A 22,768-nucleotide genomic window follows, 5' to 3' on the forward strand; every position below is an offset into this window, starting at 1 on the left:
ATCCACATTTTCATTGCTGTATGAAATGACATAATCCGCAGTTATATTGCTTGAAGATCATTCTTTTGAAATATCTTAAAACTGTTCAAGTAAAAAGAATAAGAGAAATAAATTAAAATAAAAGCTCCCATCCCATCCCATTAGTATATAATGTATTGTGTACTTGTAAGTGTATCGCTGTGCGACTGATACAGGACAACCTAGATGGGCCCTGGTGGCCCTTTGTTATCCTATTATTTGTTATGTTATGTTATCAAGATCAAGATCACGAATTTCGCGGGCAGAAATTCACTCGGCCTGACACTATGAGCCACGAAAGGCACAAATCCCACCAGGTACCAACACGTTTTGTATTGTGCAGAGTGCAGAGTGAACTGAAGAACTGAAGCACGTTACCACCTAACAGGCAGGCTACGTTCAACACAACGATAGCCAGTTTCTTTGTTATGCAGTGAGGTGAGTAGCTGTGAGTGCTATTGTTCTGTGAAGTGTTCCAGAAATTTGTTAGGTTGTCCAGAGCAGCCTCGTGCGTCATTGTCTTAGTACTTATTTAACGACACCGCTAAGGGTCTCAGTGTGTATATGGCCTTCTATTGATTCGTGTGGGCCATCATGTGTGGAATTGCCGGCATTCATTTTATTCTTGTGAGGAAGTAGGAGGCAGCCTTGCATTACCACATCCTCTACTGTTGGTGCGTAGTGTCTCAAACATCAGTAACAGCTCACTTCTGGATAAGATGGTTTTACTACAGTTTAGTACGATAAACTTGCATTTGTTGGTATTATTGCAGTTTCAATCCATACACTACACGTAACTATACACATTCGCACGGTCTGGATCACACTTCTACGAGCATTTCTAACCCCATTTTACCCTATCGGAAATGTATAATAAGGTTATGTTAGTTTACAACACGTAACTGTACACATTCTCATGGTCTAGATTACACTTATACAAGCATTTCTAACGCGATTTTAGTCTATCAGAAATTTATACTAAGGTTAGGTTAGGTTTCCCAGAAGGTCCCCAAGCTTCTTAGAGATGGAAGATAGGGTATGTTGGTTGAAGCTGCAAATTTACCTGTTTATAGCTGGGGTTTGTGAGTTAGGTTAGGTTAGAGATAGGGAATATTGTATTAAACTATAAATTTACCATGAAAAGAATGATTTTTGGTTGATTTTTATGTTTCAATTGAATATGCATTTCATTTCCATCGTAAATCCAGATTTTTTTCTCCCCACCCCCACCTCCTATGGTAATATAGTTTTGTGGTAAAGCAAAGCACTTTTCAATGGTATATTTTGGCCTGTTTTGAATGAATTCACTAACCTAAGCTAAAGAAAACTAACCTAACCAAACCAAACCAAACCAAATAAAGCCAACCCCAAATGTAACCTAATCTAAACTAACCTAACCTAACCCAACCCAAACCTAACCTAACCTAACCTAATCTAATCTAATCTAAACTGACCTAAACTAAACTAAACTAACATAATCAAAGCCAAACCTAACCTAGCTAACATAGGCTAGTTGAAGCGACATGCAGCACCACTGATGCATCTTCCTCAGAACAATATTAACTTTATCTAACACAATTAAAGGGATCTAACCAAAGCAAACTAGCCTAACCCGACTGACAATGCTAGGAAATTAATATATAGTTATTATCTTATTTCTTTTTGTAAAATCTGGCAATACAATGGATAAGATTGAGGCAACACCCTACCTGGGGACATCTTCCATAGACTGAATTCAAATAAAGTTGCTCTTTACATACTGTTCTGATTGGCTAGATTTATTCTGTATTATTTTTATTGGTCAGTGGCTGCATGCCCAAACAAAAGAACCAATCATCGGCATTCATTTCACTTATACGCAAATAATTTGACAATACGAACACACATAACAGCATTCTTCAGTGCCCGTCAGTCCATCACATGGGTGGGTGTTGCTTCTCTCCCTAAAAAGTGGTAAGTTTTTAAACATTTTTATCAACATTATAAACGATTTGCTATGGGTATGTATGGATTCAAATTACTCAGAATGATAAGCTCTTTAAGATGAAAAGGGTAGTAAAAGCCATGTGCTGGTGTAAAAGTAAAATAATACCCAAAGATGCAGGTGGAGTGATGGCAGTGAATGGAGGAAGAGCCAGAATAGTGTGGTGGGAGTGGTGGTAGGAGCAGTGTGGCATCAGCCAGCAGGTGTTCTGGTGTGTGTGGCAGTGTGGGCCACCAGGGCCAGCAAGGCAATGACTGTCAGGCCTAAGTGTGTGTTTGATGCTTTGTATGGGCTCCTTCTCTTTCCATATGGGAGATCAATAACCCTTTCTGGAGGTATCCTTTCCCATCCCCCACCCAGAAATGATATCTGGATATGAAAGATGAAATTTGCTGATAAGTTTTGTTTATAAATTATATATATGTGTGTGTGTGCGTGTCTATATATATATATATATATATATATATATATATATATATATATATATATATATATATATATATATACACACACACACACACACACACATATATATGTAATAACACTTGTTCAGGGTGTGCTGTGAACCTTCCATTAAAGCTAGTTATGGTCTCACTAAAAATTTCCCTTTGTGTCTCACAACTCAAGGGGGCAGTCACAGCCTGCCCTTTAAAGACAACTCTCTTACACACAAAACTACATGCACTTACCACACATACACCCCCTTCACCTGAAAATCAAAATTTAAAAGCAAAATGGGAACTCCTTGTTATGCCCTGGAGTTCCCTTCTAGGGAGGGGACCAAAAATGTTCCCAGGGAGGAAGTCCCTCTTAATAACGACCCCAAATGCCTTGACACCTCCCTCAACTTTTTCTACATTAACTTCTGCAACATTCACGGTCGTAGATCTAATTTTCAATCTGTAGAGCACCACCTCTCCTCTACTAAACCTCATCTTCTTTTCCTCACTGAAACACAGCTGTCTGAGGCAACTGACAGTAGCCCCTTCTCTGTTCCCTCCTACTTTCTTTATTCTCATTTTCATTCCAAAGCTGGATGCTGCATCTATGTATGCAACGACTTAATTTGCTCTCGTGCCCACGCTCTTGAATCTTCCGAGTTTTTCACCATCTGGCTTCAACTTAACAGTCACTCTAAAACTAAATTCATCTGTGCTGTTTATCTCTTCCCTAACTCTTCTGACTATAGTAAATTCTTCGACTACTTAACTTCCAAAGAGGAGCACATTCTGTCCCTCTACCCTTTCGCAGAGATTTCCATCCTTGGAGATTTCAATGTTCACTACCTGGTGAACTATCCTTCAACTTTGCTATCCTCCATGACCAAGAGCAACTGATGTAACACCCTACTCATATTCCTGACCGTCTTGGAGACACGTCCAACATTCTTGATCTTTTCCTCACCTCTAATCCTTCTACTTATGCTGTCACCCTTTCATCTCCGTTTGGCTCTTCCGAATACAATCTCATTTCTGTATCTTATCCTATTTCTCCAATCCCTCCACAGGATCCCCCAAAACGAAGGTGCTTGTGGTGTTTTGCCTCTGCCAGCTTGGGGGACCTGAGGAGGTATTATGCTGATTTTCCCTGGAATGATTACTGCTTCTGTGTCAGAGACCCATCTCTTTGTGCTGAACGCATAACAGAGGTGACAGTGTCTGGCATGGAGGTGTACATTCCTCATTCTTTATCTCAACCTAAACCTTCTAAACCTTGGTTTAACTCAGCCTGTTCTCGTGCTATACATGATAGAGAGGTTGCCCACAAAAGGTACTTGAGCCTTCCATCTCCTGAATCTCATGCACTTTATATCTCTGCCGGAATCATGCCAAGTCTGTTCTTCAACTTGCCAAACACTCTTCATAAATAGAAAATGTCAAAATCTTTCAAACTCAAACTCCCTCGAGACTTCTGGCATCTAGCCAAAACATCTCAAATAACTTCACTTCTTCATCTTTCCTCCTTTATTTCATCCTGATGGCACCACTGCCATCTCTTCTGTCTCTAAAGCTGAACTCTTCTCTCAAACCTTTGCTCACAACTCCACCTTGGATGATTCTGGGCTTGTCCTCCTCTCCTCCTCCCTCTGACTATTTCATGTCTACAATTAAAATTCTTCGTAATGATGTTTTCCATGCCCTTGCTGGCCTAAACCCTCGGAAGGCTTATGGACCTGATGGGGTCCCTCCTATTGTTCTCAAAAACTGTGCTTCTGTGCTTGCACCTTGCCTGGCCAAACTCTTCCAACTTTGTCTATCGACTTCTACCTTTCCTTCCTGCTGGAAGTTCGCCTACATTCAGCCTGTTCCTAAAAAGGGTGACCGTTCTAACCCCTCAAACTACCGTCCTATAGCTTTAATCTCTTGCTTGTCTAAAGTTTTTGAATCTATCCTGAATAGGAAGATTCTCAAACATCTGTCACTTCACAATCTTCTGTCTGATCGCCAGTATGGCTTCCGTCAAGGTCGCTCTACTGGTGATCTTCTGGCTTTCCTTACTGAGTCTTGGTCATCCTCTTTAGAGATTTCGGTGAAACTTTTGCTGTAGCGTTAGACATATCAAAAGCTTTTGATAGAGTCTGGCATAAAGCTTTGATTTCAAAACTGCCCTCCTACGGCTTCTATCCTTCTCTCTGCAACTTTATCTCAAGTTTCCTTTCCGACCGCTCTATTGCTGCTGTGGTAGACGGCCACTGTTCTTCTCCTAAATCTATTAATAGTGGTGTTCCTCAGGGTTCTGTCCTGTCACCCCTCTCTTTCTATTATTCATTAATGACCTTCTTAACCAAACTTCTTGCCCTATCCACTCCTACGCTGATGATACCACCCTACATCTTTCCACGTCCTTTCAGAGATGACCAACCCTTCAGGAAGTCAACAGATCACACAGGGACGCCACAGAACGCCTGACTTCCGATCTTTCTAAGATTTCCGATTGGGGCAGAGAAAATCTAGTAGTTTTCAGTGCCTCAAAAACTCAATTCCTCCATCTATCAACTTGACACAACCTTCCAGACAACTATCCCCTCTTCTTCAACGACACTCAACTGTCTCCCTCTTCCACAATGGTCTGTCCTTTGCTCATAATCTTAACTGGAAACTTCACATCTCTTGCTAAAACAGCTTCTATGAAGTTAGGTGTTTTGAGGCATCTCCGCCAGTTTTTCTCGCCCCCTCCAACTGCTTACTTTGTATAAGGGCCTTATCCGCCTCTGTATGGAGTACTCTTCGCATGTTGGGGGGGATTCCACTCACATAGTTTTACTTGATAGGGTGGAATCCAAAGCTCTTTGTCTCATCAACTCCCCTCCTCTGACTAACTGTCTTCAGCTTCTTTCTCACCGCCGGAATGTTGCATCTCTTTCTACTCGTATTTTTTATTGCTATTTTCATGCTAACTGTTCTACTGATCTTGCTAACTGCATCCCTCCCGTCCTTCTGCAGGCTCACTGCACAAGGCTTTCTTTCTTCCTCTCATCCCTATTCTGTCCAACTCTCTAACGCAAAAATTAACCAGTACTCTCAATCATTCATCCCTTTTACTGGTAAGCTCTGGAACTCGCTCCCTGCATCTTTATTTCTGAATTCCTACGACTTGTGTTCTTTTAAGAGGGAGGTATTGAGGCATTTGGTCCCCAACTTTGGCTGACGTTTTACACTTTTTAGAGAGCCAGCACTCAATTGGCCTTTTTTTTTAAATTTTTTAAATTTTTATTTTATTTTTTATTTTTTTTCTCCCATGGCTGGCCCTCTTCCCTACGTAAAAAAAAATTATACATATACAGTAATACTCGGCGTAACGAACAGGATAGGGGGTGTTAAAGCTGTTCATAGAGTAGAGTGAAAATTTGTTAAGCGGACGTAATTTTCCCCTAGGAAATAATGGAAATAGGGGGAATGCGTTCTGGGCTGGTCCCCAACATACCACATGGGTTAAAAAAAAAAAAAATTATATATACGTTTGGCAGGATATTGGGCCACCGGTGTACAACTACTTTTATGATGGCATACGAGTCATTGGAAGTTAGGGGAGCTATGTATAAATTCTCTCACATTCTCTTATTTATGTTCACAAAATAACATTTCTATTAGTTTTTTACAAACCTTGACCCCAAGAAAGGATTGTTTTGTAATGCATAAAGTGAAATCTTACATGGAATACCAAAAAATAAAGTAGAGATGAGATGAGCCACAGACGAAGCGGGAGACTTGCAGCCACTCGGCCGCTTCTTCTTCTTCTTGTGACCCATTTAGCCTGCGTGTTGTCTTTCCCCATGATATTTGTTTCCACTCCTCTATTGCCTGCTATAATGGATATCATATCTTAGTATTCATATACGCTCATGCCATGAGGATAACCTCGACTCCGTGGCACTGAGCGATAGTGAATTACTAATGAAATACCGCGGTATGTCATTAGTAATTCACTATCACTCAGTGCCACGGAGTCTAGGTTATCCTCGTGACGTGAGCGTATATGAATACTACGATATGATATCCATTATAGCAGGTAATAGAGGAGTGAAAACATAAACATCATGATGAAAGTAACACGCAAGCAAAAGGGTCACAAGAAGAAGAAGAAGCGGCCGAGTGGCCGCAAGTCTCCGCCTGCCTGTGGCTCATCTCATCTCTGCTTTATTTTTGGTATTCCATGTAAGATTTCACTTTATGCATTACGAAACAATCCTTCTTCTTCAAGGTTTGTAAAAAAGCTAATAGAAATGTTGTTTTGTGAACATAAATGCATATATAAGACAGTAACACCACCTGGAGAGGTGGTGTTCCCAGCAACCTCAGAGCAACCTGATAGCAACCTTGTCACTGTCCCTCCAAGCGTTCATGGATGCCATTTCGCTGCAAGAGGTTGCTCTGACGTTGTTAAAGAATCTTGGATCCAGCCCTAGGAGCACTAGAGACAGAGGTGGGGAGCCAGCCAATCATAGCGAAGCTGCCGCATTCGATCCCTCACCCGGCAAATTAAAATCCAGAAAATTCACTAAAATGGATGTGGTTGTACGTTATGCTGACTTTTGGTCTAACTTTACATAGTACGTTAACCCGGAAATTCATTAAACGAACGTTCTTTAAACGGAGCATTACTGTGTGTGCGTGTGTGTGTGTGTGTGTGTGTGTGTATATATATATATATATATATATATATATATATATATATATATATATATATATATATATATATGTGTGTGTGTGTGTGTGTGTGTGTGTGTATGTATGTATGTATGTATGTATGTATGTATGTATGTATACAGGCAACACCCGCTTAACGAAGCTTCACACAACAAAATTTCACTACAACGAAGGTTTAATTTTACGACCATCTGCTCGTTTAACGAACACCAAACTCGCTTTAACAAAGTTTTATCCAGGTAATTTTTTCCAAGTTTGAAAGCCCTGCCATATCATGCAAGCAGACAGGCTTTTGAATACACCAGGAGCTGCTGATATTAAGGCTTGCCTCAGGAGAAATCCTGGGACACCTATGGAATCAAGATCAAGATCAATATCAAGCCTCTCGTGAACAACACGCGCACCACTCACTCCCCTGTTCAAAACAATAACAACATCAGCAACAGCTCTGGCTTCCCTCGCTCAACTTACCACCAAAACGCCCTGCAATGTGGCCTAGCATTTCTAAGAAGACCAGGAAGTCTCTTACTCTTGAAGTGAAGCTGGATATTATTCACAGACATGAGAGAGGTGAGAAAACTATAGCATTGCTCGCCATCATCTTGCCTCCATTTACTGTCTACTATTTTCAATTCAGCAGACTACTAAGAAGGCTGGTGAGACCGTATCTTCCTTGCAAGCTAAAAGAACCACCTGAACTCATGACTCTACAATTGATAAAAGGGAAAGCCTTGTGGAAATGTGGTATATAAGTTTTGTATGTTGTAATTGTTGTTAAAGGCTGCGATGATCTTGTATGATCCTATAAGCCCTGGAGAGATGCCTGCGGTGTTCTCACAAGCATTGCAGTTGCTTGGTCTTGCTGAGGAATGCACAAATGAGGCGAAGCACTGCTGGTTGCCATGACAAGTCGATGCCTGCCGCTGTGAGCAGGGTGGGCAAGTCAGAGCTGCAGTTTTGTATGTGATATAATGATGCGCCCTTTGTTTACATTTCACAGGTTGTCGGTTAGTGTCTTTCCCGTTTCACTCTCCCTCTCTTCATGAATTTAAGATCATCAACATTATAAAGTTACGTACATACATACATTAGTGTATGCATTATAATTGCTTAAATTAAACTGCCCAAATATTTCACTTAATAATTTTGACTGTTGTAATTGTTGTTAAAGGCTGTGATGATCTTGTATGATCCTATAAGCCCTGGAGAGATGCCTGCGGTGTTCTCACAAGCATTGCAGTTGCTTGGTCTTGCTGAGGAATGCACAAATGAGGCAAAGCACTGCTGGTTGCCGTGACAAGTCGATGCCTGCCGCTGTGAGCAGGGTGGGCAAGTCAGAGCTGCAGTTTTGTATGTGATATAACAATGCGCCCTTTGTTTACATTCCACAGGATGCCGGTTAGTGTCTTTCCCGTTTCACTCTCCCTCCCTTCATAAATTTAAGATCATGAACACTGTAAAGTTACGTACATACATACATTAGTGTACATTATAATGACTTAAATTAAACAGCCTAAATGTTTAACTTAATAATTTTGATTTTCATTAAATCTTTCACTGTACTATGATGCACTCTCGCTTTGTTTACTCTCAATGGAAGTTCATGTCTGGGATTCAACTTGTTATAATCGGTTAATCGAAAGTTTTTTTTTAGAACGGAGTTGCTTATATATATATATATATATATATATATATATATATATATATATATATATATATATATATATATATATATATATATATATATATATATATATATATATATATATATATATATATATATATATATATATATATATATATATATATATATATATATATATATATATATATATATATATATATATATATACATACACACATATATATATATATATATATATATATATATATATATATATATATATATATATATATATATATATATATATATATATATATATAAATATATTTGAATGGGATTATATATGCATATAATCATTGTAATGTATGTACAGTTAGCAGTAACTTGGAGTCATTGTATTATTATTATTATTATGATTATTATTATTATCATCATTATTATTATTGTACTTTTATACTCATCATAATTACCATGTCTCAGCACACACACATCACAGAAACTTCTGGTTTGTGTCATTCAGAAGCAAAAGAGATGGCATGTGGATATAGAAAGATATGTGCTGATTCAGTTTACTATCTACCACAGATGACAGTTTTTAAACGATTCACAAGTTGACAAGTTCATTAAACATAGTCTGCAAGTCCTGCTCCTCCTCCTCCCTTTTGCTGCTGCTGCACCTCCTTGTTGTCCAGCAAGTGCATGTTGACCTGTAGCTAAAACCAGCTGTTCAAAATTTACATTGCTGAGGCTGGACCTCTTTGTCAGCAAGATGTCTCCTGCAGAGCTGAACAGCCTCTAGCTAGGCATTCCTGTAGCTGGTGGGGAAGCTTGCTTAGACCTGAATGAGTGACGTCACTAAGTGGTGGGAAAGGATGCCTGGTAGCACAGACTGCCAAAAATGGCCGAAAGTAATGTTACGGAGTGCAGACTCTTGGTCGTCTCTATTTTTAAAATTTTTTTCTTGAAAATCTCAGGTGCGGAAGTATGGGCTCATAATTTCACCTTTCTGCACCTGTCTCAAGCCTTCTTGGTGTTCAAAAGTTTCTTGTTGCCTTAGACATGTAGGTAATTTCTAAAAACATTTGTTTGGCTCTTGTGCAGAAGTGGGGAGAAAGATATAGCCTCCACATCAAAGGCTGCGTAGACACCAGCATGTCTCGTGCATGACTTACTACGCTCAGCTAGATGGCACGAGAGATATGATAAATTACTCACCTGGTTGGCCCAACTCTGGAACTCCTTACTTGTTTCTGTATTTCCATCTTCCAATGACTTCACTTCTTTTAAGAGAGAAATTTCAAGACATGTGTCCCTTTCTTTTGGCTAACCCTCTTACCTGCAAGGATACTGGCAATTAAGTGGGCCTCTTTAAAAATTTTTATTGCCTATGGTTAGTTTACCTTAAAAAAAAAATAATAAATTTTTTTTTATATAAGTAAGAAAAAGCAGAGGGCTAAGCACTGACCCTTGGGGAACTCCACTAAAGACATCTATTGAAGAACTTTTATAATACAAGATTGAGACTCTTAGTTTTGTTGGTTAGAAATTGAGCATTTCATACTAGTAAAGGATAGCAAATTCCCAGTAAGGATAGCTTTTGAATTGATATTTGGTGATTAACCTCATCAAGGGCCTTTTTGAAGGTCAGATAAGATGAGATCAACAACAACTTGAGTATTTAAAAATGGCCTCTGTGGGGAAGTGATTTAATTATATGATAATTAGCCTTATACAGGCAACCCCCGTTTAACGAAGGTTCACACAACGAAATTTCGCTACAATGAAGGTTTCCTTTTACTACCATCTGCTCGTTTAACGAACACCAAACTCGCTTTAACGAAGTTTTATCCAGGTAATTTTTTCCAAGTTTGAAAGCCCCACCGAATCACGCAAGCCGACAAGCTTTTGAATACACCAGGAGCCTCAAATACTAAGGCCTGCCTCAGGAGAAATCCTGGGACACCTGTAGAATCAAGATGAATATCAAGATAAGCCTCTCGTGGACAACACACTCCCATAACAGTATCAGCAGCAGCTCGTCTTCACTCGCTCAACTTACCACCAAAATGCCCTGCAATGTGGCCTAGCGTTCCTAAGATCAGGAAGTCTCTTATTCTCGAAGTGAAGCTGGATATTATTCACAGACACGAGAGAGGCGAGAAAACTATAGCATTGCTGGCCACCATCTTGACTCCATGTACTGTCTCTATTATTTTCAAGTCAGCAGACTCTATTAAGAAGGCTGGTGAGACTGTATCTTCCTTGCAAGCTAAAAGAACCACCTGAACTCATGACTCTACAATGGATAAAATGGAAAGCCTTGTGGAAATGTGGTACATAAGTTTTGTATGCGGTACAATGATGCGCCCTTTGTCTACATTCCACAGGTTGCCGGTTAGTGTCTTTCCCGCTTCACTCTCCCTCCCTTCATAAATTTAAGATCATCAACATTATAAAGTTACATACATACATACATTAGTGTACATTTTAATGACTTAAGTTAAATTTAACGACCTAAATGTTAAACTTCATAATTTTTACTTTCATTAAACCTTTCACTGTACTATGATGCACTCTCGCTTTGCTTACTCTCAATGGAAGTTCAAGCCAGGGGTTAAACTTGTTATAATCGGTTCGCTTAACAAAGTTTCGCTTAACAAAGTGTTTTTTAGGAACGTAACCCCTTCGTGAAGCGGGGGTTGCCTGTACCATGCATTGCTACGAATGGTTCAGATTTTAAGATAGCGAATAGTCTTTTAACTTCTAAAACTATCTTTAAAGTGTGGTGCAAAGGATGGTTTATTGAACTACCTGGTCAAATATGATTGATTAGTAATAAGTACATATGATAACATAGTAGTATCAAACTCTGCAGGTCATAATAGGTGGCAACCATCCATTATGTTCAGGGCTACCAACTATTACCACCATACTCACTAAACAGGTCAGATTGCAGTATCCTTTGTGTTAAAATGATAACTTCTTTTTAGATAGTTTTTAGAATCACTCTCCAAAATTCATTCTTGTTCTCATGAAAATGTATTTATACTTGCAAAGTTTCAAGACTATTCCAAATACTTTAAATAGATGTCCCAAGGTGATGCATAGCCATCTTAAGGTGAATATTAATACGTTTTGAAATGATACCACAAGAGCAGTCTTACCTGAGGATGTACCTGGTTTCCCCTCAGACGAGAACTCCAAAGCTGTTCTATATATCCATAGGTTTTTTTTATTTTCAACTTTCATTTGAAGTTGTAGTTGTATAAGGTGTATGTAGTGTAGTGAGAGAAGAAAGAGGCCATGGTTTCCCAGAAATGTTCAGCCTTGGTCAGAAGTAAGTTTACAATACACAGATGCCCTATCTTAAGCATGTAATGTAAATTTGATTGTGCTGCAATTTCTTTTCAGAAGCTCATATTACACAAAATGGATCCTTATAATCCTGAGGTGAAAAAAGAGAATGATACAGAGGATGAGGCTTCTCCCTCAATTATAATTCCAAACACATCTTTGTACCCACAGTTTGGGATAAAAGAGGACTGTGAAGGAAGGTAAGAATTTTTCTACTTCTTGCACTGCATGCCAAAATATTGTTTTCTTCATAAAAGGACACATGCTCTTCAGCCTGAGCTGTGGCTCTTAATTCATAGATTAAGGGGATGCTCCTATTACACATTCAAATTTTCAACATTCATGGATTTATGTGTTGTATAATTTAATTAAATGTTGAGAGATGGTTGTAAGTGTGGTGAATTTCTTTTAACTGCTATCTGCTTACATTATATTTTGTAATTTCAGTGAAAATGATCAGTTTATGGTGGAAGTGAAAGAAGAAATTGATGTTAAGGTAGAAGAGGAGGATTTGCCACCACCAGAAGATCCATTGATGTTGTGTGATCAAGAAGGCCCATCATCAGAGGAAAGCAGAGGTGAAAAAAGGTAAGCATTATTAATAAATCCCTTAAACTGTTTGCTCAACAAAATTGTTGAGCTTTTTTTTTTGCCTACATAAAGTAAGTAATAAATGGTTAAGGACAAAAATATTTCTCATCATGGCACTTCAACAATATTGTCGAGGAGAAATAGATCAATTTTGCGCTAATAGATGGCAGTGGTGTGGGAGTCAGCTGACAGGACGTCAACATCCCTCCAAGCCTAGCAGGTACGCTTGAACACACTAAACTTTCTTGCTTTTTTTGGTTGCTACATAACATAACATATAACATAACATAAATAATAGGATAACAAAGGGCCACCAGGGCCCATCTAGGTTATCCTGTATCAGTCGCACAGCGACCTCGTCATCAGTACTTAACCCTTAAACCGTTTGCTCAACAAAATTGTTGAGCTATTTTTTACTTACATAAAGTAAGTAATAAATGGTCCAAAACAAAAATATTTCTCATCAAGGCACGTCTACATTATTGTCGAACAGAAATAGTTTAATCTTGACTCAATAGATGGCAGTGGTGTGATGGTCAGCTGATAGGACATCAACACCACCGGCAGCTAGCCGGCACGCTTCACCTGGCTCTACGTTTTTGCTTATATTGGATGCTACGTAGAAAGGTATGATGCATATGTGTGACATTATTGCAAAGTCTAAACAATAGTGATCATGTTGATATGATGATAAGTCCCGAAGAATATGATAATGATGAAGTACTGGATCTATGAAATGTTGTCTACAATTTTGTTGAGGAGCCTGTTTATGGTAAAAATATGCCATTAGCTGGCTCATCGACAAAATTGTTGAGTTGCCCATAAAATCCAGATTTTTTTACACATTTTCTTCTCATTTTAGGAAAATGGATGCGCGGAGCTTTTACGGGAAACGACGGGATTTAGTAGCTGTCATCCCTGAGGATGGAGATGATTCAGACGACGGGCTTGCTGATGATGGCGATGATGATGTCAATGACCCAGATTTCACTGCTAACATAAATGAGGATGATTCAGATGATGCAGTCAGTGATCTTTCAAATGATGATGAGCAAATGCCCAGTGGTTCAACAGTGCAACCCTGCTTCAAAAAACGTAAAGTGAACACACCTCAACCTAAACTGGTTCCTATTGAGAAAAATGGAGCACCAACTTCTCATGTCAGTGATCCCATAAGAGGAAGGCTTTGGAGAAAGAGAGATATTGATAACTCTTACCCACTAGAGAAGAACTTTACAGCCCCAGACGAGTTATCAACACCATTTCAGTATTTTTCTAGATATTTTACTCCTGAACTGGTAGATCTTCTTGTACAACAGACTAATTTGTATTCAGTTCAGGAAACAACAGGTAGTATATGTACAACTGTAGGAGAAATGCAAATGTTTTTGGCTGTGTTACTCTACATGGGGATATGCTCTTTGCCAGCAATGGATGATTACTGGAGTGTCCATTTTAGATATCCACTTGTGGCTGACATAATGAGTTCAAAAAGGTTCAAATGCCTGAAGAGGTATTTGCATTTTGTTGACAACCATAAGAAAAAGGACACCCAAGATGATAAGTTTCACAAAGTAAGACCTGTGTTTGAAATGGTTCGCAGACAGTGTAAGAAGATAGAGGGAAGTAATCACCAGAGTGTAGATGAGGTGATGGTGCCTTACAAGGGTACAAGGGCTGGGACACTAAGACAGTATGTGAAGAATAAACCTCATAAATGGGGTTTCAAAATTTACTGTAGATCTAGTTCATCTGGAATTGTACATGATCTACTTTTGTATCAAGGTACAACAACCTTTAATGATGAAGATCTACCTGAGAATGAGAAAGATTTCCTGCTTGGTGAAAAGGTCATGTTGGTATTGTGTAGGTCCATCCCTGATCCTTCCTCTTGTGTGGTTTTTTGTGATAACTTTTTTACCAGTTACAAACTGGTAAAGAAATTGGAGTCTTTGATTAGTATAAAATGTCTTGGCACAGTAAGAGAATCCAGATGCGGTGGAGTTGAGCTGCTATCAGACAAAGACATGAAGAAGCAAGAACGGAGTTACTATGATTATAAATCATCTGAAGATGTCATCGCTATCAAATGGCATGACAATAAATGTGTAACACTCCTTAGTAATGCAGTGGGAGTTGAACCTGAAGGAGCTGTGAAAAGATATGATAAACATAAAAAATGCAAGATTGACATTCCTTGCCCTTCTATTGTACTAGCTTACAATAAGCACATGGGAGGCATTGACCTTTCTGACATGTTGGTATCTTTGTACAAAACACCTATGAAATCCCACAGGTGGTACCTTCCCCTTTTTGGCTATTTGCTAGATCTATCAGTGGCCAATAGCTGGCTTTTGTATAAGCGTGAAGCCACATTGCTGAAGGAATCCCCAATGACACTGAAATGCTTTCGTGCTGAAATAGCTGGCACTTTAGTAAAGATAAACCAGAAGGTCAGTGTAGGTAGGCCAATATCCAGAGGAATAACACCCAAGAAGGGCAATGTAAAGAAAGCCAAGCCATCAAAGGATGTCCGATATGATGGAATTGACCATTGGCCTATGCCAACAAGCTCAGAAAAGCAAGCAAGGGGGCGCTGCTCTCTGTGCCCAAAAGGGGTTTCAGGTTTCAGATGCACTAAATGCAATGTATTTCTATGCCTGAAGAACAAACAAATGTGTTTTGTACAATATCACACAAAGACCTAGATGAATAACAAAGGATATGAAGCCAAATAATGCATACTCAACATTTCTTTCTGGATACTGTATCAATTGTTATTATTTTCTTGCATATAATGTGGAACAACTGTGATATACTTATAATTTCTTTTGCATATGGCTGTGAGGATATGAGGCTGTGATACATCTATTTATTTTCATTTCTTGCATATAATGTGATGATATATGTATATGTATTTATTTTTCTAGTATATAATCTGCAGTGGCAGTGAGAATATTTTCATTACTATCAAATTCCTTGATATTTTCGGAAGTGAACTATTTTTAGTTATAAAAGGAATTCAATACTACATATCTATTCCTAGAAAAATAAAAGAAATAGTACAATTATATTGTAAAACATGATTATAACTATAAATGATTATTTTATGGAAGTTATACTAAAAAAAAGGTATGTTATTCTTGAGAATCTACATATTTTTGTCACTACATAGGAGGAAATAATTCAGAAGATATTATTACCATGTCCTGGTATATCAACAAAATTGTTGAGGATCATAACAAGAAACAATATTGTCGAGGAGAAATAGATCAATTTTGCGCCAATAGATGGCAGTGGTGTGGGAGTCAGCTGACAGGACGTCAACATCCCTCCAAGCCTAGCAGGTACGCTTGAACACACTAAACTTTCTTGCTTTTTGGTTGCTACATAGAAAGGAATGGTAGATTTCTGTGACATATTTCAAAGTCTAAACCAGTGGTTCTCAAACTTTTTCATGAGCGACCCTATTTGAAACATTTCATTCCTTCGCGACCCAGAGTAAAGTGAAGAGAAAGAAAATATGCAATGATATATACACTTTATTTTGGAAAAAAATAATGTGTACAGCTTTTCATTCACAAAACTAAACTAGTGGGATTTATGGCACTGCTTTTCCTTTTCACAAAACTAAACGAACAGGATTCATGGCACTGCTTTTCGTTCCCAAAACTATATTAATAGAATCCATGGCACTGCTTTTAATTCACAAAACTAAATTAATAGAATCTATGTCACTGCTTTTAATTCACAAAACTAAATTAATAGAATCTATGGCACTGCTTTTAATTCACAAAGCTAAATTAATAGAATTCATGGCACTGTTTTTCATCCACAAAACTAAATTAATGGGATCCATGGTGCTGCTTCTCGTTTACCAGTTTGTCAAATCGTGGAATCATTGTCGTAAGGCTGCATCTCATATCATGCTCGGGGTTAAGCTTGTTCCTCGACTTATTTTTTATATGAGTCAGAGCCGAGAAACCTTGCTCGCAAAGGTATGTTGTTACAAATGGGAGCAACACTTTCACCGCCTCAACTCCTACTATAGACTTCTCTTTCTTTACCTGAATCCAGAATTCAGAAAGAGATACTTCCTTGAAGAGGTCCTTCAACAAATGTTCATTTTGAACCTCAATAAGTTGCTCTGGGAGTCCTGGAACGCTTTCTGGCAGGTCTTCAACATTTATGTTGAAAGGATTTCTCACCCACGACTGGGTTCGAATGTGTTCTTCTGGAATTCGTCTGTCAAACTCTGCCATCAACTCAGTCAAGTGTGGTACAATAAAAATTTTGGCATCATTCTGAGATGTCTCCTCCCACATCTCTAGAAATTCTGCCACACTAGGAAAAGCTGCAAATTTCCCTCGCTTCACGTTGCTTAACCACAGTTTTAGCTTGCATTTGAAAGAAGACAGATTTTCTGCAACTCCAGCAATTGTCTGGTTGCGGCCTTGCATGCTGATATTCAGATTGTTGAGTGCAACAAAAATGTCATTGAGATACCCCACTTGTAGGAGCCACATCTTGTTCGCCAATTTGTTCACTAAGCCGCATTTCTTTTCAATCAGGAATATTTCCAACTCATCCCGAAGATCCAGTAGTCGTCGTAGTAATTTTCCTCTTGAAAGCCATCTGATGTTTGAGTGGAAGAGGAGATGCCTGTGTTCTGCGTCGAAATCGGCACATAACTGCTCGAACAACCGAGTATTCAGTGCACTAGTTTTGATGTAGTTGACAATTTGAACTGCTTCGTTCATCACTTCGTTCAGTCCAGGTGACAGGTGTCGACCAACCAGATTTTCACGATGTAGCAGGCAATGCACAACGTTAACCATGGGATTAACTTTTTTTACAAGTGCTGTGAAGCCTTTTCGTGCCCCAAGCATCGCTGGTGCTCCGTCAGAACAAATGCTGAAGCAGTTTGTCCATGAAAGTTCTTCCTCTTTCAAGAACTGGTCAACCATTTGAAAAATATCTTCTCCTGTAGTGGTTGTTGGCAATGCACGACAAAAGAGAAACTCCTCTTCCAGATCTACTGGCCCCTCATACTTAACATAAACTAACAGTTGGGCGTTATCACTTACGTCTGTTGACTCATCTAGCTGCAAGCTAAAGGCTCCCTTGGCCTTGATGCGATCTACTACTTGGTGTTTGATATCAAGTGACATGTCCACTATTCTCCTGCGCACAGTGTCATTTGACAACGGGATAATTTCCAGTTTTCTTGCTACGTCTTCTCCACACACCGTTTTTACCATGTCAATGGCTGCAGGCTTGACGAGATCTTCTCCAATAGTGTGGGGTGCTTTCTTGTTTGAAATTCTCCATGCAACCTTATATGATGCCAATGTGGCTTGCTTCAAAGCCACTACTGCTGGATTGTCAGGTGTCTCGAACCTTTGTCGTTTCAGAGCAGCTTTTTTTCTTTCAAAAAAAGCTCTCTCTTGGAGAGCATGTTGAGGGTGCTTTGAAGTCAGATGTCTTTTCAACTTATTAGATTTCAGCGACTCATTTGACAGAACTTCGCAGCAGATAACACACTGAGGCTTGATGATTCCATGATCAACGATGTTTGTGAATCCGAAGTCTAGGAAGGCATCCTTGTATGATCGTTTCGCCATTCTGAAAATAACAAAAACAGACTCTGTAATTTACAAATGGTATGTAAAAAGAGACAGACACAGACAAAAACAGAGAGAGACAGACACAGACAAAAACAGACAGAGAGAGACAGACACAGACAAAAACAGACAGAGAGACAAAAACAGACAGAGAGAGACGAAAACAGACACAGACAGACAGTCAGACACAGACAGACAGACACAGACTTGCAATGTTTTCATCTCTTGCCATTGTAACCCGGGCGAAGCCGGATATCCCTGCTAGTTATTATTATTATTTAGTAAATATAGTAAGTAGTATATGAAACAAGATATTATATAATTATACACACACACACACACACACTCTACTCACACAAATGACTGCAAACGGCACAACCTCCCTCGCCTGCGGTCGGTGGAAAATAGACACCGCGCGCGAGCATACACGGGCCCACTGCCAGTCCAACATACGCGTTTGATACAGGAGTCATTCCTGTCAGAGACACCATTACATGGGGCCCAGGAGGAGGGAGGTGGGGGGAAGATGAACATACATAACAAAAGTAATTTGTGGTTAAAGAAGAATAATTCAATTAAGCAACTGAAATACACTGAAACACTGAAAGCATGATAATGTTCCTGTGTCCCTGCGACCCATCAAAATTGATCTCGCGACCCAACTTTGGGTCGCGACCCATAGTTTGAGAACCACTGCTCTAAAGGTTTTGTGATAACTTGTTTACCAGTTACGAACTGGTAAAGAAATTGGAATCTTTGATTGGTATAAAATCTCTTGGCACAGTGAGGGAATCTAGATGTGGTGGAGCAGATCTACTATCAGACAAAGACATGAAGAAGAAAGAACGAGGTCACTATGATTATAAATCATCTGAGGATGTCATCGCTATCGAATGGCATGACAATAAATGCGTAACACTCCTTAGCAATGCAGTGGGAGTTGAGCCTGAAGGAGCTGTGAAAAGGTATGATAAGGATCATAAATGCAAAATTGACATCCCTTGTCCTTCAATTGTACTAGCTTACAATAAAATAAGCACATGGGAGGCATTGATCTTTCTGATATGTTGATTTCTTTATTTAAGACACCCATGAAATCCCACAGGTGGTACCTCCCTCTTTTTGGGTATATATTAGATCTATCAGTAACCAATGGCTGGCTTCTGTATAAACGTGAAACCACATTGCTAAAGGAATCCCCAATGACACTGAAATGCTTTCGTGCTGAAATAGCTGGCGCTTTAGTGAAGATAAACCAAAAGGTCAGTGTAGGGAGACCAATATCTAGAGGACCAACACCCAAGAAGGGCAATCTAAAAAAAGCAAAGCCACCAAAGAATATCCGATATTATGGAATTGACCATTGGCCTATGCCAGCAAGCTCAGAAAAGCAGTCAAGGGGGCGATGCTCTCTGTGCCCAAAAGGGGTTCCAGGTTTCAGGTGCACTAAGTGCAATGTCTATCTGTGTTTGAAGAACAAACAGATGTGTTTTGTGGAATATCACACGAAAACCTAGATGAATAAGAAAATATATGAAGCCTACATATGCATACTCATTATTTTTTGTGGATAACATATTACTATTATTTTCTTGCAAATAATGTGCAATGGCTATTATAATGTATTACATTTTTTTCTTGCATATGATTTGTAATGTCTGATGATATATTTACTTTGCACATAAAATGTGCAATGACTGAGAATAGTTATATATTTTTCTTCCATATAATGTGAAATGTCTGTGAGGATATATTTATTGTACTTTTTTCTTGCATGTAATGTGCAATGGCTGTGAGGATGCATTTAATTATCTCATGCATATAATATGAAATGGTTAGGATACATTTATTTTTTCTTCCATATAATGTGTAATAGCTGTGGAAATATATTTCTTTTCTCTCTCTCTCTCTCTCTCTCTCTCTCTCTCTCTCTCTCTCTCTCTCTCTCTCTCTCTCTCTCTCTCTCTCTCTCTCTCTCTCTCTCTCTCTCTCTCTCTATATATATATATATATATATATATATATATATATATATATATATATATATATATATATATATATATATATGAAGTGTATGAAGTGGCTATGAGAATACATTTTTTTTCTAGCATATAATATGCAATGGCTGTGAGGATGTATTTATGATTTTCAAAGTAATTGTTACTTTGGGAAGTTTTTTTTTTTATTTTAGTTATGAAAGAGATTCAATGTTAAATATCTATTTTCAGAAAAAAAATGAAAGAGAAATGGTACAACTATTAAATGAAGCATCATTATAATTATATGTAATTATTTTTCAAAAACAAAATTATCTTAATTATAACTAATTTTGGAAGCTATATTACAAAATAAGTCTATTATTCTTGAGAATCTTAATTTCTTGTCTCTTTATAGAAAGAAGTAATGTAAAAACTTTTTTACCATGTCCTGGCATATCAACAAAATTGTTGAGGGCCATAGTATGAAACCTATGAATAATATGAAAAAAACATCTAAATGAAAGTTGTTCCTTGTTATCAAAAATATAAGATGAAAAGAAGAAAATATTTTTTTTGTGTGAAAATCCCCAAGTGACTATTAAAGGGTAATTAAACATGAAAAAAGTTCCAACCCTTACCTTTTTGGAAGAATTTTTTTTTTCACACCTTCACTTATATTTGTTGCTGCAGCTCCTCAGTCATAACAAACCCATCTATTGATATTTGTTGATGTGAAGGCATAACAGTTAAGCTTAAGAATAAGACCAAATTTCAACCCTCAACACACTGTGATTGTTTTGGGAAGATTGTTGTCAGGGAATCATGATTTTACTGTGCTAAATATTTGAATCTCTCCCCCTCACTATTGGTCCTGGGGTAAGTGGCAACTTTTCTTGCTTGCCTCCTCAAGCCTTGAGACATATGTTTCCACACAATAGGTCATCTTTTCCAATTTCGAGGTGACATCTCGCAACCCCCGTGAACCAGAGGGAGTAAACGGTACTCTGAGTGATGTTATGTCAGTATTACTCGGTAGTGACATTGAGGATAGTGATGAAAATGAAGACAGTGTAGTTAAAAACAATAACAGTCCAGCAGCAGTTCATCTTCCCTTGCTCAACGTGCCACCAAAATGCTCTGCAACCAGCCCTGCAATGTCTCCTAGCGTTGCTAAGACCAGGAAGTCTCTTACTCTCGAAGTGAAGTTGGATATTATTCTTAGACACGAGAGGCGAGAAAACTAATAGCATTGCTTGCCACCATGGCTTGACTCCATCTACTGTCTCTACTATTTTCAAGTAAGGCGCGCAGGAGAGGTGACGGAATTGGACACTGTGGAATCACTTTCGCTCTCACCATCCATCGTGGAAGTTTGTGACACACTGACCTTAGGCCTATAGCACATGTTTATTCCCGATGAGTGTTGCCAACTCACAAGCAAAGAAAATAGCCAAAATATAGCCCAAAACGCCCAAGCGTTGATCGACGTGCTACAAGTTTTGTCTGATGAACGTCTATTGACGTTCCTGAGTAGGGGGGGCTAGTGGAGGCCATGGTGATAGCGAACCTCGCTAAATAGCGAGGATTGGAGCACAAAAAATGAGTTCACATGCTAGATTAATAGCTCAAGTGTCGAGCGAGAATGCCAGAGGCACTGTGGGGCTGACGTCACAGCCAAACAGACACGCGATTGGCTCAGAGTGAGTGGGAGGCGGGACAATTGGCTCAGAGCAAGTGGGAGGCAAGACAGTGTAGCGCGGTACATTCACTAAATATGAGAGAAAACCGCTAAACTTGAGGGCTTGGCCTTTTTCCAGACACTCGCTAAATGAGGGTTTCGCTAAGCTGGATTTCGCTAAATTCAGGGGCTTACTGTATAAGCAGCATGTTTTCGTGTTGGTAGTGGTGGTGGCTGGTTTGTTTTGATCAGTTTTGATCTTGGTTGGTGGGCAGTTTGCCTAGGATAGCAAGAATGGTGACAGATTGTGTGTGCTAGTGTGGTGCCTTCCAAACACAGGAATAACCTTTTTCTCAAGGCTTTATTAAGCTGAATAGATGAGTGTAGGTGAAGGCGAGTGGAGTGCCGAATTAACAAAGAGTAAAATAGAAGGAGGAAATAGCTTATGGAGCAAGCTAATGAAACAGCTTCTAAACCTCCGAAACAAGGAAACAGGTACAAAGCAATTGGCAGCTCAAATCCCTAATACAATTGATACTTCAATAGTACATTCTCCCTCACCAATAAACAAACAGTTCAACCAAATAAGTACTTATCTATACAATTAAATAGTAAGTCAAACTACGAAGAAACTCAGGAGTAGGTCAGTCTGTCCACAGGCTTCCTGATTCGGGTGGAGAGTCTCAGTGATTCAGGGGCATCCTCTGGCGATATAGTTTGCTTTGAATCAGGAACAGAGTCAGGATCGACGAAGGTAGTAGGTGGAGGC

The 22,768-nt window shown here is 38.9% G+C and overlaps 1 protein-coding gene across 5 annotated transcripts in view; it reads left to right on the forward strand.

Annotated features, from left to right (window-relative positions):
• The first annotated feature begins 185 nt into the window (after window positions 1–185).
• Window positions 186–22,768, forward strand: part of LOC123516610 (piggyBac transposable element-derived protein 4-like) — a 71,910-nt gene continuing 49,327 nt past the window's right edge. Inside the window, exons 1-4 of one of the 5 annotated variants that reach the window (XM_045276162.1) lie at window positions 187–456; window positions 12,185–12,327; window positions 12,575–12,715; window positions 13,581–15,962. In XM_045276162.1, the coding sequence (XP_045132097.1) occupies window positions 12,203–12,327; window positions 12,575–12,715; window positions 13,581–15,426 (2,112 nt within the window). In that variant the 5' untranslated portion in view covers window positions 187–456; window positions 12,185–12,202 and the 3' untranslated portion in view covers window positions 15,427–15,962. Of the gene's footprint in view, window positions 457–12,184; window positions 12,328–12,574; window positions 12,716–12,881; window positions 12,939–13,236; window positions 13,346–13,580; window positions 15,963–22,768 lie in introns of those variants that run through there. The other 4 variants (XM_045276165.1, XM_045276161.1, XM_045276163.1 and 1 more) reach the window with 4 other exon arrangements.

The sequence above is a fragment of the Portunus trituberculatus genome, chromosome 41 (assembly GCF_017591435.1).
Source record: "Portunus trituberculatus isolate SZX2019 chromosome 41, ASM1759143v1, whole genome shotgun sequence".
In the NCBI taxonomy this organism is placed as follows: domain Eukaryota; kingdom Metazoa; phylum Arthropoda; class Malacostraca; order Decapoda; family Portunidae; genus Portunus; species Portunus trituberculatus.